The 16,946-nt window shown below is 41.3% G+C and overlaps 1 protein-coding gene across 5 annotated transcripts in view; it reads right to left on the reverse strand.

Annotated features, from left to right (window-relative positions):
• The window catches only part of HECW1 (HECT, C2 and WW domain containing E3 ubiquitin protein ligase 1), a 270,080-nt gene that overhangs the window by 180,669 nt on the left and 72,465 nt on the right, over positions 1-16,946 (reverse strand). For all 5 annotated transcript variants that reach the window (XM_074843134.1, XM_074843125.1, XM_074843101.1 and 2 more), the window contains one exon: positions 2,780-3,104. In XM_074843134.1, coding sequence (XP_074699235.1) covers positions 2,780-3,104 — 325 coding nt within the window. The remainder of the gene's footprint in view (positions 1-2,779; positions 3,105-16,946) is intronic.

The following is a 16,946-nucleotide window of genomic DNA, read 5'->3' on the forward strand; positions in this document are numbered from 1 at the left end:
TTTCTTTAGTTCTCTTGTTCCAGTCTGGCTGCTAATTCAAAACATAGTCATATATCAGTTTACATCGTGAAGGTCATACCCACAAGGCCAGTAACATTCCCTCTCTAAACAGGAGTGCAGGCTCATAAAATCTGTGCAAATGCACACACAAATCTAAGCCATTAGGGATGTTTGGATCTCCTACCCCTATGGATTGGTCACAAACATGGAATACAGCATGCATCAGCGTTTTATTTCAGGTCAGAAGCATGCTTTTGTAATGGCCCTTCCAATTGTCCCTACTTTGTCACCACCAGACTATGTGGTGATCTTCAGGCACACCAATTCAATTCTGTCCTGACAAAGCTAAACTGAAAGATGCACTACAGTGACCTAAGGGCATTCAGCCTGACAGACTGAGACTGTTCTAAAGCCAAGCCCCCGAAACACATTCAGCAGATGTTTGCTACTACAGACCCATTCCTGCTGGTGCCCCCTACTTTGCTATTGTGGATTCAGCCATAGTGCCAGTTACCTTCTCAGATTCTGAGTGTTTCCATGTCAAACTAACACCAAAATCTAAGTGATCTTCAAAGTCTCCCATGTTTTTTCTTTAAGGCAATCAAAACACCAAAGCTCACTTTCTATTAGGTTTTTGGGAGGGGAGGAGTGGGAAGAAGGGAAAGGAAGACTTAAAAAGGAATGATAAGTGTGGCTGCCTGGTACTTCCTCAGTTATTTAGATTGGGAATCTGAGAGGCTGGAGACAAAACACCTTCAAAGACATCAAGGGTCAACCGTTGGTTTCCTGGGGACTGGACACACTATGCATTTTTCATTTGGCAGCAGTGTTCCTTGGAATGAGCCATTGACTATTGCCATTAACACCAGGCATTCAGCCAGCAGGGGCAAGGATACACTTCACAATTTGCACTTCTAATTTACTGGGGTGTCTGCAGCAACATCCCGTTTGATGTGGTAAATTAAGCAGGAGTAGCAGGGTGGATTTTTCTTTTGCCCAATTAAACCTCTATGTATTAAGTCACCCATCAAAAAAGATTTAGAATGTGTCTTCACAGTCCTTGATACAATGTGTAAGCTATGAAACCTGGCTGAAGAAGTTCATTCAATGTGAAATAGCTCTGCACACTTTCTGTTGACCCCAGACCACCAGAATGTACACTTCCCCTCTTTTTACTGAAGCAATACTGTCCTTCATGAGTTGCCTGTGCTACTGCAGAAGAGGCTTAGAGTATTTCTTAGTGCTTAGTACTGGGGGCTGTTGTGTTTTCTCATCTGTTGCATTAAAACACTCAACTGCAAGCTTAACAGAATTACTTGTGTTTACAGTTAAGGCCAACAAACCAGACTGCTTGCAGAGCATCTGTTTCAAATCCAGTCTCTATTTTTTTCCTAGAATATTTTAAATTTCAGAAGCCTACTTTTGCTTTCAAAGCATGGTATTTTATGAGGTTACTCATGGGAACAAGTACTGCAGCCTGGCTTACTGTAACCCCCACTCCTTTCCCTACATGTCCTAAATAGCCACCCTCATGTTCCCCTTCTCCCAGTCTCTCCAATACCCTGAACTCATCTTCCAATGCCTAACACTGTATCACCACACCAGGGTTCCTCTACATGCTCAGACCTCCCATCCAGCACCTTCTCACATCCCATATCACCAGCATCTGCGTTCCCAACATCATCAGCGTGTGATGCCTTCTGGTTTTATCCGCTAAAGCACTTAAGTAAAACTGTAGCTCCCTATGATGGCCTATATGATTGCTCCTGAAGCCCAACTCACAACATCATATGCTTTACCTGGTTTTGGTTTGCTATCTGGGCAAGATGACACAGTGCTATTGTAACTAAAACACTGGCTTAGTGCCAGGCACACTTATCCAAACAAATAAGGGCTGTGTTTTACCAACATTTCCCTCTGTGGAAGCACCAATTTGAGCCTGTCTTCTTTACCAAGTCACTGGTTTTCTGGAAACATTTAAGAACTTCACATTTTTAAGACCTCTAATCCATAGAGGAATGTGTCTGAAACTGATCCATCATGTTCAAAACTCACCAGAGGGCAAAGAGTTAACACTACCTTCAGTCTAGGCAGCAAGACTATTTCCATAGGAACCAAACCAGGTTTAAAAAATGCTAATCTCATACTGAAGGGAAACAATCAGTTAAAAGTGGTTTGAAACCATTTCTTATTACTCTTACTGGGGCTGGATTTACTAGATGGAGATGTCAAAAATATGCTAATGTACATGGCTGAATACAGCTTCCAATACATCAAAAAAAAAAAAAAAAAAAAGCAAAACTTTCTGGGACAACTCCAGAGTGCCTCAGTCTGTAATCAAAATATCAAAATATCCTTTGGCTATAAAGAAAAAGGCATTCTGTTTCATGAGGTTTTTAAATGATTCATATTCTTGACTTGTAAAACCTCTCATCTGTCACAGATTACTCAAGGACTCACAAGAGGAAACCCTGAAAATATTATGCTGTCTTTATACAGGAGGTATTTTCCCTAAATCCAAATGGCTTTAAAATGAAAATATCTTGAAATTTCAAGACACTGTCAACACAAAGCCTTCTCATATCTCTGCGGAAGAAAAAGTGAGCATGAGGACTGCAACCAGCAATTCAGGAGCAGAATAACTCCTGTAATATATAAACCCACTTAAAGACTACACTCAGTGGAGCTGCATCAGCTCATTATTACCATTAGCCCCTATTACCCTAGTGCTTACAAGTAAAAAAAGCAGCAAAAAACCCACAGGGGAAGGGAGACTTACCTATGAGATACATGCCGATCCAGTCCCCTGCATCCACTTCTTCCTTTATATCCCAGTATATCACTAGGTCCTGCGAATGCCCGATGGAATAGTAGGAGCTGCTGACCATCAGGGTAGACCGGCTGTCTGAAGTGACAAGGTCTGTGTCACTGGTAGACCGAGGAATGGTGACCGTCTCATGGGAATTGTTCCTGATGTCCATGTTATGGAACTGGTCAGGGTTATAGCTGTATCTGAGAGGCTCTTTGCACCGGCGCCGATTTTGTGAGTTCCTAGATGGAGACGCCATGGCTGCCAGGCCCAGGAACCTGTTTTGGTACAGATTCTGTGAAGAAAAAAAAAGAAAGGATAGTATTTACAATCTTATTCATTTTTCAGTGACATCAAAGCTCAGGAAAAGTAGTACATCAGAATGAGAAAGTAGCAGATCTTTTTCCATTTGGCATTGCAAAAAAGAGGCATGAAAAGATGTAGCAGGAAACACAGTGCTAACTCAACTCCTACTCTGTAATTCTTACCATGAAAACAAGTGTAAGAGTAAGTCTTGCACCACAAAGCTCAGCCACAACTGGCACTCTGTGACGGAATTAATAGTAGCTGGCTTCCTTCACGTTAATGTATGCATCCAGAAACAAACACTGCAACTATCAAACTGCTAGAGTGCCATTCTCTTTTAACATCAGGAGATAGTCTTCCTACTTTTGACACCCGGAGTTAAGTCTTCTCCCCAGTAATTCTTGTTATGTTTGCAGAGGAATCTTTCTTAAAGCACAGCTGCCCCAGAGATCATATCCCATCTGGAGAGACTGGTTAGCAATGAGTAAGAACTCTTCCTCCCTGCTGGAGATCTGAAGAGTGAAAGCCATGAAAACAGAGTTATCCTTGTTACCAAAATAGAGATGTCTTCACTGAAGTGTAAATACAAACTAGGTGTTGCAGTGACTCTCAGTACAACTGATAGCTTCCGATCCTACTGCTCTGCTTTGGTTTTTGCAGTAGACTGTGAAATACTATGCATACTTGCTCTGGTAGGAATTTGGGAATGCACTGGACAACTAATGGGAATTGAGAAGGTTACTACATAGTCATCGTACCAGCAGTTGAAAAAATATTTAAATTCCAACCTACCCTCCTTCCTCAAGGCAAGCTGAGTGACTTGTACAAAATGCGTCATGGTGCATGAGTTAAGAGCTCCTGTGAGTTGGCAGATGGAGAATGCTTAAGTTATGACTGGGTTAAATTTTGATGTGAAGACATGCTCTGATAATGATCAAAATACTGGTTATTCCTTACTTCTGTGCTCTTTGTTTTTCCCATTTTCCTTCCCAGTTTTCCCTCTTCTCTCCCTGCAGCTCTGCTATTTCAATCACTCAGCTTTTCATTATTCATTAGCCTTCCATTATCCGTCTGTTGCCAGCCATGCTGTCAAGCCCGTTAGATACAAAACCAGACAGCTTTCCAGTATGCTATGAAATGCTTTTCACATGATCAGAAGTCAAATCATCCTTCTGAACTCAAACAAATTAAGCGGAAGAAAAATCATAGCTCCCTTTGTCCAGCCAAGCAGTTATTTAACCCTGGCTTTATTAAGGCTATGGTAGCACAGAAGAACAGGAAGCCCTGAAAAAATAAAATATTTGTTTATTAATACCAATTTTTATTAAATAATTAAGACACCTATTATTGTGTCTTAGGATTCTGTTGCACAAAAGCTGTACAGAGAACACAATTTAACTGCCATGTTTGTACCCCTAGAATATGCTGTCACTTTGCAGACACTGCCTTACAACGCTTACAATCTGTTGACCCAAATCCTCACTTACTGCATTAAACAGGGTTTATAAGCAAAAATAGCTCCAGCAGGAATGCCACACCTTATAGTAAGTGCTGGCAAGATTGAAGATAATAATGCAAAAGGCTACACTAGAGATACAGGAATAGGAGGAAGGAAGCATGTGGGGGAACGAAGTACATGGAGTTGCACTTGCTATGCATCTAATCTTGTCTTTGCTGCTTGTTTGCTAAGTTACATTTATTCACTGTTTGAAAAGAGAGTTCACAGTATAAAGACCAATACTCCTTGTAAACAGAAAATGCATCTTTTTTAATCAAAACACAAGGTCTCACATGCTGTGAACACTTCCTAACCCGGGAAACGCCTGTGGACGTGCACAACTACCCCACTCTAGTCAGTAATTTAAAATCGATGGGAGTTTCTGTCACTTAGCAAAGAAGGCATCTTGCTGTCACAACAGTACCCGAGACAACTACTATTGTTTTTATAATGGTGATATAGCAACACGAAGAAGTTCAAGTCCACTCTTCTGGATTAGTCTGTATCATTAACGTGGGTTCCTTTGCTCATAGTGCGCTACTCAAAAGCTACTTCAGTTCAAAGGCAGGCATTTCACTTCTGGTGACAAACTACTCTAGGGAATAGCGGTTCTGCAGATACTTTCATTTTTGAATGTTAATAGATGTAGAGTATTAATTAACTGCATACTATTAAATTAGACTTAAACATTTAATTTTTTCAGCTTCAGCGTGACTTTAAGCAGTTTTAATGAAAATGGTAAATTCATCACTATGTTCTAATTCTGTAAGTTCCCATTTTCCTGTATGTTGATGCCAGTGGAACAAATGGCACAATCTGAAAGTAACCCAGAAGGCCACGTTCTCCAGAAATCCGAGTCTCTTGTATTTCCAGCATCAGTTCTACACAAATACATTAATCTGCATAAAAGAAAATCCCCAAACTGAAAAAATCCCAAACAAATGGGACAATAGTCACACATAATTATCTGGATTAAATAATGGATCAAAATATACGCATGGTTGTATGAATAAGTAGAAAAGAGGTTAGGAAAAATAGTTACTCCACATTTTATTACCAGCTTTGCATGTTTTCCATGCAACTGTCTAAAGCGTGTACACAGACCCAAGCCCTGGTGATAGAGTCCCAGTCATAGTGAGACAGCTTAAAAAAACTGCAAAGACATCCTCTTGATGTCTTGTGGAAGCAATCTGATCCACCACAGATACCTACTATATTTTTTAAAAAAATATCTTTTTTAGGGGCTTGAGAGTGATATTTATTCTACCCTTTTGCAGAAGTGTGTACACTATACACACTAAGCTATACACTCATTTCTAATATACAGTGTAAATTATAAAGCAAGAACAATGAAGGGCCAAATGGTGACCCAACAGCACAACAGATCATGCTTGGCTGTCAACAGAAACAAATCCCTCTTCGTTCCTGGCTCAAAACACTCAGTCCATAGCTGCTTCTACAGTCAGTCTTTCCAGGAGTGTTTCCACCCATGGACTCTCTGTACCAAACGACCCCCAGGCTTCACTTTCCCACCTACTCCCTCACCACCTGTATGATGGTTAGCGGGGAGAAGAACCTTTGCTGATCAGAGCATCTATGCATGTAAGAGGAAAGGTGGTTTTCTTCTCACACCTTTTAACCTTTTTGCCTCAGATTATCAGATCTTGTCCTAAAAGGGCCCGGTTTTGCCACGCTTAAGTACATCATTCATATGATACGTTCAACATGTGAGCCCAAGCTTGTCCTAAGTTGAGATTGCCAATACTGCATTAGTGACTGATGCACTGCTTGCCTATTTCTTATGTCTGAATGAAGTGACAAGGATGTGCAATATTTCAGTTATATCGGCAATGTCCAGTTACTTTAGTTTTTGACACCTGAAGTAGCAGATGTAAAGGTCTTTCCCTTTACATTCCTCATTTGGACATACATAATATGTAATACAACATAGATAAGTAATTTTCAGATTACTTTATAGTAGACAACTATAGTAGACAACTTTTAAAATAACGTCAAACCTTACAAATATCACTACTGGTGGAAAACATAGATTTTCTACTGCTATCAGCTACTCTAGCATAAATAAGCATTTACCCCAATAACTTTAGTAATTAACTTTTAATTTATATGAGAAACAGCCCTTCTGTGTACAGACAACTATGGCAACAAGTATTTAGCTATAAAATATTAGTGTACTGAGCAAAAATAGCTAAAGGAACATTCTTCCCCTCTTACTGGCACTCCCTCTGATTTTCACAAAGTTCTGGAAAGCTTTCTCTCTAATGATATATCAGCCACCCAAAAGTCTTACTCAAAATGAGATTTCTGGAGGATTATCTGTGAGCAGAATTTGTGTCTTATGTCACTTATCCATCCAATGAAAACAATCATCAGAAAAATTAATTTTGGCATTTTTTTCCCCCATATAAATGCAACTGCAATTCCTACAGGGAAAGTAGGAAGGAGCAGCCAAAAGGAAATGACAAAATCTGATTGTAAAGAAAACTGACCTCAAAAATGTACACGTAGAAAACATGTAATCAGTAAATACCAAGAAAAAGCATTTCACAGGTTTTCTTCCCACGTTCCCTCCCTTTCACCCTCACACCTCTCTCCCTGCCCAATTGCTGTTTGGCACTGGGACAGCAGAGAGCTGTTGCCACCACAGTGTCTTCCTTCCCCACCTGAGGAAACCACACCACCTCCCTCTCAGAGATACAAAGAATCCTCTGGCTGGAAGGCTTCACACCATTATTGCTATCTGAATTTCACCAAGGGATTCAGAGCTGCCATGCAGCAACTTCTTCTGGAGAGCTCTAGAGCTTAATGTTAGGGATTTTTTTGTTGTTGTTTGGGATTATTTTAAATCATGCCACAAAGGTACATGATGTCTTAGCAATACAGAGATAGATCTCAGCTATGCATCTGCAAGGATCCAGCTCAATTCAGACAACTAAAAGCTGTCTTTTAGATATCTGAACTGACACCCGTTGCCTCCTGTTGCTGCTTTGTCAGAGAAGATGTATTTGTGCAGGTCAGGATGGTGGTACGATGGACTTTTACTGTCCATACCAAAGATACTATATGATTGAAATACAACCCATCACTGAAGCACTGGCAGATGAAGAAATTAAAGGGAACAAGGTGACAATATTAGCCCGTAAGACAGCGGGCTCAAAGTAAGACGCATGTAGTCATTTGGGATGTCTGCAAGCATCATCACAACCAGAATTTCAAGGGCAACCACCAAGACAGGCAGTGAGATAGCTTTGTATAATGGAAAGCTTGGGACACAGTGCATTTGTCTGTCTGAAAATTTAATGATCCAGTAGTCAAGTCTGATATCATAGGCAAATCAGATGTGGAGTCAGTCTCTTGGTTGCTCCACCAGAGATGAGGGTTCTCCTGATAAGCTTTTAGCCTTCATTTGCAAGGCTAATGTGTTTTGTAAAGAGACAAGAAGGAGCCAAGACAGGTTAAAAAAGAAATAAATTAGGGTAGACTGGTAGAAGTGGTAAGTTATGACAGAAAAAGTCTTCTGACCAGCTTTCAGGATGGTAAGATGATGTGTATCAACAAGGATATGGTACTAATAGAAATATAAGGTAGTAATAGCCTGTATGAAAGGTTTAATTGGCTGCATGAGAGACAACATAAAAAGATTTTACAAACTTAGTCACAGCACAGGTGTGAACACCCAGAGCAAAATCCTAAGGCTGGGCCAGAAAGACAAGCAGGAAAGCAACAGTGCCTACCGTCATTGAAAGGTGATGTGGTGTGACTCTGCAAGCCAGAGCTTTGAGGCAGACCTTTAACTTGAAGGTGAGCTTACCAAAAGGGCTTTCAGTATGTAAAACTGTTTTATGAGAGCATAAATTAGAGTCAGTTAAGTTCTGAAAGACAGGAAACTCAGCTCTGCTGGGTGGAAAAGTAAAAACACTGGGTGAAAGAAAAAAGATAGCAGAATGAGCTCGTTGCCGTTCCTTACAGACCAGGACTTTCCTCTCCAGCCTTGCTCTCAACCCAGCAACGTGAAAACCTTCCTCACAGCAAACTCTCCTGCCCTTCATAGCCCTAAAGACTTGTTGCAGGATCAGCAGATCTTCCCAGCAACCTTCTCACCTCCACTCCCACCACAGGCCCACTGCTCTTAATCTTTTCCCCATCTGCTCCCTGAACCCATCCACGCAGGAAATTGTCAACCAAGAGAACATTTGCATTTTCCATCACTGCGGGCGCAGTACAATTGACTATACAAAATGCAAGGCAATGAAGAGATAAGAAGAAATACAGATCAAAAGTAAGCTATAATCAAAGTTAGTTTCAGCTACCATAACTGCCCCCCATCAACCTACTCCCACCTATCATCACAGCTATTTATTTTTTATCATCATGTGAGAAAAATCCCTTTGGACATTTGAATTTTAGAAGAATTGTTAGTACAACTCTTAGCACAAAAAGGATTTTTAAAGCATAGCTTATAGGACAGCCAAATCCAGTAAACAAGGCCTTCTAGTACAAGGAGCTATACAAAATCTTCTCCAAATGGTTCAGCATCTGACTTGCTGAAAACATAAGACCCAACATGAAAATCATCAAGCTTTGGATTGTAGAATGCTACAAAGCCAAAGGATTTGGAAAGCACAGAGAACTTTGTAGGATCAGGCCGTTTATCTGAGAGGCATAGGAATGGTTTCTCAGAGCTCCAAAGGAATCATTTAATAGCATGAGGGAGTTGCAGGCTTCCATGGTCTACTGATACACTTTTCACTGCAAGATATTACAGAGCATATAGATGAGACTGCTGCTTTTGGGAAGACTGAAATGCAGGCTGCAAAAGTTTCAGAGGGATGCATGCCATAATAACACTAAAGAACTTTAAGCGCATTTGTCTCAATATTGTGCACCTATAACACAATATATATATTTATGCCTATAATAAACACTAATTGGAAATCAAAGCCATTATACATCAGCAGTGGGGCAAATGGATGTTATGAGGTAGCTAATTTTTCCATTTCCTGACCTTTGTGCACTTCCAGTCTAGCTGTACTGCTATGTTAATGTATCGTCTTACATTTCACTTTGCTTCAGTGATCTGCAAATCATTGCACAAATTAGAATCAAAATGAAACAATTGGCCTCAAGGTCAACCCAGCAAGGTTCGGTGCCGGTGGGTGGGATTGATTCCCAATGCAGGTCTATCAGTCATAAGGCAGCAAAAACTGACAGCGCAGTAACCAGGGGTGCTCTTAGCATCTACGAAGAAAAGTACAATTAAGAGCAGTTCACATTTTCTGAGAGCACTTAAACAATCTCCTGGGCACAAACTGCAAGTTGGAATATGGGGTAGTGATTGGAGGGAAATTCGTGGAGTTCAGAAAAAGAAAGGAAAAATATAACAATGCTTGTTTTCTGCTCTTTCTGGAAGAGTGCTAATAAATGATTCCAAGAATCAAGATTTGTTTACCCGTAAGTATATAAACCAAACGAGTTTCTAAAAAAAATGACATTTTACCAGTTTTAGATGAGATCACTCCAAGCTTCTACACTGTAGACTACTTATGTCTAACTAAGAGCAATTAACAATCTTACATTCAACACATTTGTATTGACACAGTGATAATGCACTCACAGTTCACTACACAAAGCAGTGGAAAGTTTCTGCAATAGAATGCAGCTTAATTAATTTCTTAATTTCTCTTAAATCAGTAGCAGAAAAACAGTCTTGTCTCAGCAGTTTGGCACAGCAAGGGATGAGAAACAGCCATCAGACTCACCCATTACAGAAAAAAGATCTGAAAACATTGTCTTTCAAGGACATATTCAGATACACAAGAACAGGTAAACATGCAATATGGCCTGAATACAAAATCTCAAAAAGATATCTGTAAAGAAATAATAAAAGGATCAACATGGTAACATCTTAAACCAAGATAACACGGCACAGCTTCACTCTGTTCTTTCTGCACTATGAAATTAAAGAAATAACCTTGGGATCTGCTCGTATGCTGCTATCAAATACTTCGAAGTCTACAATGCTTGTCTTTGCTGGTGCTTTACAATGCACATAACAGGAAATTTATATTTTTGACTGGTGGGTTTTAAACATCAGAATCAGGCAGAGAAGTGCTGCTGCAGTACCAGACAGAGGCAGGACAGTGACTACCTTTCAACAGGTGCTAGATGAAACATTTGTTGGTAGGTCAACACACCCTCTCTTGACAAGCATCCTCATGTCCATGAAGGCCAGTGTGGACCATGCCAGCTTCACAGGTACACAGTCCTAGTGACTGTGGTGCTGAAGACTAAAAATCTCCATTCCTCATCTTTTCAAAACCAAGGACAATATTTATGAACAACAATCACTGCAAGAAAAAAAAAAAAGAAAGCAATAATTCTGTACCAGGCACTGGTACTGGTTTAATAGGCTATTTGAAGTAGAGAAGTATCACTCGCAGCAGAGAGCTGTCCCCAATAGCCTGCGTGCCCCACTCAGGTCTATTTAAGAATCATTACTGCATTCATCAGGTCCACTGCACAGCTGGACTCTTCTAGTGTCCCAGGAAAGCTACTTACTCCAAAGGGGTTTTAGGAGGGAGGAGGTAAGAACAGGGACACTCTTCTCCTCTGCATGCTAAAAACATTGCTGCCCTTCTGTGAAGCGATCAACGGATACTCCTACTGAGAAGCCCTGACCACACTGAATGCCCTGTTTCAGGTTCTGCACAGCACGTAATAACAGACAACTCTTACCTGATGGATTTTTATAACCAGTGGCTTCAGTTCTTCAAGTACTTTGTCTTTAATAGCACTAACAGGGGCCCAGATTCATCCAACTCAAGCTTTGAGTACTTGAGTCACCTAATTTAGGAATGCAGGTTCCCAAGACTCCCTGTGTACTCCGAGGGAAGAGGATGACTCCTCCTGAAAAAGACTGAGACCCAGGTAAGGATTCAGCTCCAGCTCTCTCCATCACCTTTTTAAGGAGTTGGTGACTGTTGGGATCCTAGTTTAGGCATGTTAGGTTAGATATGAAGGAGCCAGACCTGTGTACGAACCTCTCTAGCTGTAAGATTTTATATTATATAAAGATAAGTGGGCAAAGCACTCCTGAGGGAAGCAGAAAATGTGTACTGGAAGTACATTCAGGCATGTGAAATAGAAATATAAGGCATATTAAAAAAACATGCTAAACTACTACCTGATTATTCAAGAATAGTCTGATTTTCTAGGCAATTATAAAATTGCAAACTAGATGGTACATTCAGAGAAAGTCAAAGCAGATAAAATAAAAAAAAATACTCAGTATACTGTATATACTTTATGTACAGATCTTTTCAAAAGTGTAATACCAGTAAATGTAGCAGAGATTTACAGGAAAAGCTGTGAAGACATCTTGCAAAATTTAAGAGACTACTAACAAAATGCTGTAGAGTAAATATGAGTTGCTGAAAGATATCCAGTAATGTGCGTTTCCCAGAACTGTCAGGTACAGTCATTCCTCTGCTCAGAAGTAGTCCCACATTTCCCATATCTCTTCCCCAGAGCCCGAAGACTCCTCTGAAAACTTTTTGCAGAAAAACCTCTTAATTTCTTATGATATGTGAGAGTTATAAAAATCCCACCATTCTCCACCGTTAAGAATGTATTATACCTTCCACCATGACAACTGTTTTGCTAAAAAACAAAGCTTGTGTGATGTCTGTAGTGTGTATTGCTGTCAGACAGAAGAGTTCTCTAACGTATTACGTATCAGGCACACCTTACTATGTATAAAACAAACACACACACAAAAACAACAGAAAGCAACCAAGCGCAGATAATCAAAAGTGAAGTTTTTAATATTAACCTCCCTTCAGACACGAGTATGAATCTTTGCAAATGAAAGTTTCAAATGTGTAGGTATCAAAGGATTTGTCCTGGAGAGCTCAGATCTGCCCGTGCCATATTCCTACCACCACGCTTCCCTCTCTGCCTGGACACTCCTGTGTGCAGCACAATGGATCCATATACACACACCACAAGACGTTCAGCATTGCTGTAAAATTTCTATCGACACCATGAGGGCCATTCCCTGCAAGAGCTGTGTACAGTTTCCCTCCTGCCTCCCTCTCTTCTAGGCTGTCAGCAAGGTCCCCCTGTTCCTCTGTGCCATGTCCTTCACACCACAGACCGTGACATGTTCCCAGGTGACCATGCATCTTCCTCTCCTAACCATCCCTGTTTATTCTCAGGGCATATCTCCTCCTCCCCACTCATCAGTATTACCACCCTCCCCTCGCTCGCAGGCAGGAAGGGCGAGGGCACAAGGCATCACTTGCTGTACCAGACATAGGACAGGCACTGGATTAACATGTGAGGACAATAAACACACAAAACCCAGGAGGGATGGAAGGAGGCTGACCCCCACTCCACAGCAAAGAGAACATTTTAAATCTCCTATTTCATTCATTGCCCCTACACTCTCATGCTTCTTACCCCCATCTGTGTTTAAGAGAAGAGTGATTTGAACTGTCAGTATCTTAACCTCCTCCGGCAGCGAGGCAGGGCTGAGGCAGGTAAGTATTATTAGCAGGCTGTGGAGTATTAATGACTGTATCAACCACCTTTGATCTACAAACAACAAACCATTGCAATAAACCAGTCTCAACCAGACACCAGCTTTGGAGCATGCCCTCAGCTCCATCTTCTACCTTTCAATGAGGGCTAGAATATTCCCTGACATTTTAAAATTAATTACCTACAGAGCTCCTGTTATTATCGTATTACCTCCAGACAAACGCAGACATGCCACCCGGTTGAGTGTGCTTGATCCTGCTTCGGATAAAAATAAAGGCAAAACTCCCCCTGACTTCAGTGTGGAACAAAGTGACTTTGTAACGCAAAGGAAAACCCATATAGATGCCAACAGCTGCAGTTAACAAGGGCTAATCCAGACCTGGAAAAGCGACAATTCACATTTTAACTAAAACACTTCAACCATTTTCATCCATGCTACAACCTGTTCTTTTGGAAAACACATTAGACCAACACATAGAGCAGCAAGTTGCATTTTAGGACAAAGATCACAGCAACTACTCTTAGAATGAGATCTCAAAACCTAGAAACAACTCTGTCATTTGATGGGTTAGGATTAATTTAAAATACAATCATATTTTTAGACCATGATACCTGAATGTTTTTTCCTATGCAATTATAATAATAGAATCCCAAACTTTTTTTATTTTGTCAAAAGAAAAGAAATCCCTCATGGATTTAAACTGGAACATAAGACCCTGAAGTGATTCATCATTACTGCATGTTTTTTGCCTGATGTCACTGGAGGGCAGAATGAAAACTGCCTGGAAGTATTAGGAGTTTGACTGCCACATTTAAGCATGCTTGTTCTCAACAGACTGACTTCTTATGTTTGTATACTCTCGGGGAGATTATGACAACATCCCCACATTTTTTGTAATTACATATTTTTAAATATAAATATCTAGAGTTCATTATGTGTTGGGGTATTTTTTAAAGAAAAGATCTATTATAACAAAGTTTTGGAGGAGCAAGAATTCTTATTTTACACTGAAAAACAGTAAAGAAAAACTGATTTATGCTTAGTAATGCCTCAGATCCAGTATGTTATTCTTGAAAATAATCCTTACGCCATAAAAAACTTAATACTACTGATAGAACCCACAAGGCATAGTTTAAAGGGTGAGATTTCTCTGTTTATGGGCAGGTAAAACTAGCCTCAGATACTTATCTGCAAACCTACTTACTGTTTCATCTTTATTAAAAATTGTTTATGGTTTGATTGTATAAATCACAGTAAGTTGCTACTACAATTGTATTCATGAGAAGGTAAAGAAACTGGGCAAACTATCCCAAGAGGGAATGAGTAATTCTGGTATTACAGTCTCTAGTTGAGGAACAAGATTCAGATTTTACAAAGAGAACATGTGGTGGCTTTATGTAGGGCACAAAAATAATCCTGCATGAGAGAACAGAAGCTGTGTTCAGGGACTCTGTTTTCCTCTGGATCACTCTAAGACAATTCTGAGCTACAGGTCAAAAGTTTTCTGGGGAACTGCTAGCCAAGGTTAGATGAAAGGTAGCCTGGTAGTTTACCCCTTGAAAGCAAGTATGGGCATCAAGCAGATTTTCCAAGGAGAAACGACCCAGAACAACTGCAGGAAAACTAGATCAAGTAGGGGAAGAAGAGCAAACTGGTGCAGGCTCCTCCAACCAAATACAAATGTAGAAGAGAGACAAGCCCTGCTGACTACTATCACCAAGAGAATCTGGACCTGCACGTAGAGATGGGCAAGTCTCATTGTGACAGTATGATTACTGACTTACTTCACTGCTAGTACACCTCTAATACAGTAATTAGATATGACTATGCTGTATCACACAGTCATATGTACAGGCATGTACATCTGCTCATATTACTGTGTGAGGTTCTAATTTACTTTTTTCTCTTTCACTCCAGTTCAAAAGGGTTTGGGGTCCTGTGTTTAACAAGGTTTCATGAGAGTTTTCAAAGAGGAAGAACATCTGCAAAGGTTGTATTTCACTCATCCACAGACAGAAGTACAAGAATGGTTCTGAATGAAGGTTCAAGCCATAGTTTCCTTTAATTTTAATGAGGACCATTAGTTAGACTTAACCCAATGATTTTTTGCTGCCATTGCCTCACAGAAGAGAAGTAATTACAGTTTTTAAACACTGCACTTAAAGTAAGGCCTAAAGGAGAAATTTTTTAACCTATTTTTCTAGTAACAACCCCTCTGTCAAGGAAGTGTCCTAAATCCATCAAGGATTAGGTTCTAGGGCATTGTAATGAAAATCTAGAGTTTAATTTATTAGTATTTATAGAAGCCTGCACAAGTAAGCAAGTTGGAAAACTATTCAGTTCTGCAGGCATTAAACTCGAGTTCTGGAAAAAAGACCGAGACGTGTACATCATCACACAGCAAGGCTGCGGCCACACGAGTGGCCATACCCTGCTTGGATGTCTTGGTGTGGGACTTGGTTCTGTTCTCCTAAGGACAATGAGAACTACCTACAGTCCCATGCCGTGCACAAATCAATGAAGCACACTTTGGTCCATGGATGCTACTTTTACATTGACTGTATTACTATCTGGATAAAACGCTATTCAACTTAACCTTAGGGAGTTAAACTGGAATGTCAGTGAGGTTAAAACTTGACTTTTGAACAGGTATTTCCATTTCAGGTTTTCAAGCACTGAAAGAATTTATTTGTTTATTGGGTTTGCATGGCAAGGTTTCAGTAGCAGCAGGGCTACAGGGGTGGCTTCTGTGAGAAGCTGCCAGAAGCTTCCCCCATGTCCGACAGAGCCAATGCCAGGCGGCTCCAAGATGGACCTGCCGCTGGCCAAGGCCGAGCCCATCAGCAACGGTGGGAGCGCCTCTGGGATAACATATTTAAGAAGGGGAGAAGAACTGCTGCGGCAACTGCAGCCAGAAGAGAGGAGTGAGAATATGTGAGAGAAACAACTCTGCAGACCCCAAGGACAGTGCAGAAGGAGGGGCAGGAGGTGCTCCAGGCACCAGAGCAGAGGTTCTCCTGCAGCCCGTGGTGCAGTCCATGGTGAGGCAGCTGTGCCCTGCACCCAGGGAGGTCCACGGGGGAGCAGAGACCCACCTGCAGCCCGGGGAGGACCCCATGCCGGAGCAGGTGAGTGCCCGAAGGAGGCTGTGACCCCATGGGAAGCCCACGCTGGAGCAGGTTCCTGGCAGGAGCTGTGGGCCTGTGAAGAGAGGAGCCCACACTGGAGCAGGTTTTCTGGCAGGACTTGTGACCCCGTGGGGGACCCACGCTGGAGCAGTCTGTGCCTGAAGGGCTGCACCCCGTGGGAGGGACCCACGCTGAGGCAGGGGAAAAGTGTGAGGAGTCCTCCCCCTGAGAAGGAAGGAGCAGCAGAGACAACGGGTGATGAACGACTACAACCCCTATTCCCTGCCCTGCTGCTGCTGGAAGGGAGGAAATAGAGAAATCAGGAGTAATTAAGCCCGGGAAGAAGGGAGGGATGGGGAAAACGTGTTTTTAAGATTTGGTTTTATTTCTCATTATCCTACTCTGATTTGATTGGTAATAAACTAATTTCCCCAAGTCAAGTCTGTTGTGCCCATGACAGTAATTGGTGAGTAATCTCTCCCTGTCCTTATCTTGACCCACGAGCCTTGTTATATTTCCGCTCCCCTGAGCTGAGGAGGGGAGTGATAGGGCAGCTTTGTTGGGCACCTGGCATCCAGCCAGGGTCAACCCACCACAGTGTAAGACCTCCAAACAGAAAAGACACTAATTTGACAAATTTAT

The sequence above is a fragment of the Strix aluco genome, chromosome 1, assembly GCF_031877795.1.
Source record: "Strix aluco isolate bStrAlu1 chromosome 1, bStrAlu1.hap1, whole genome shotgun sequence".
In the NCBI taxonomy this organism is placed as follows: domain Eukaryota; kingdom Metazoa; phylum Chordata; class Aves; order Strigiformes; family Strigidae; genus Strix; species Strix aluco.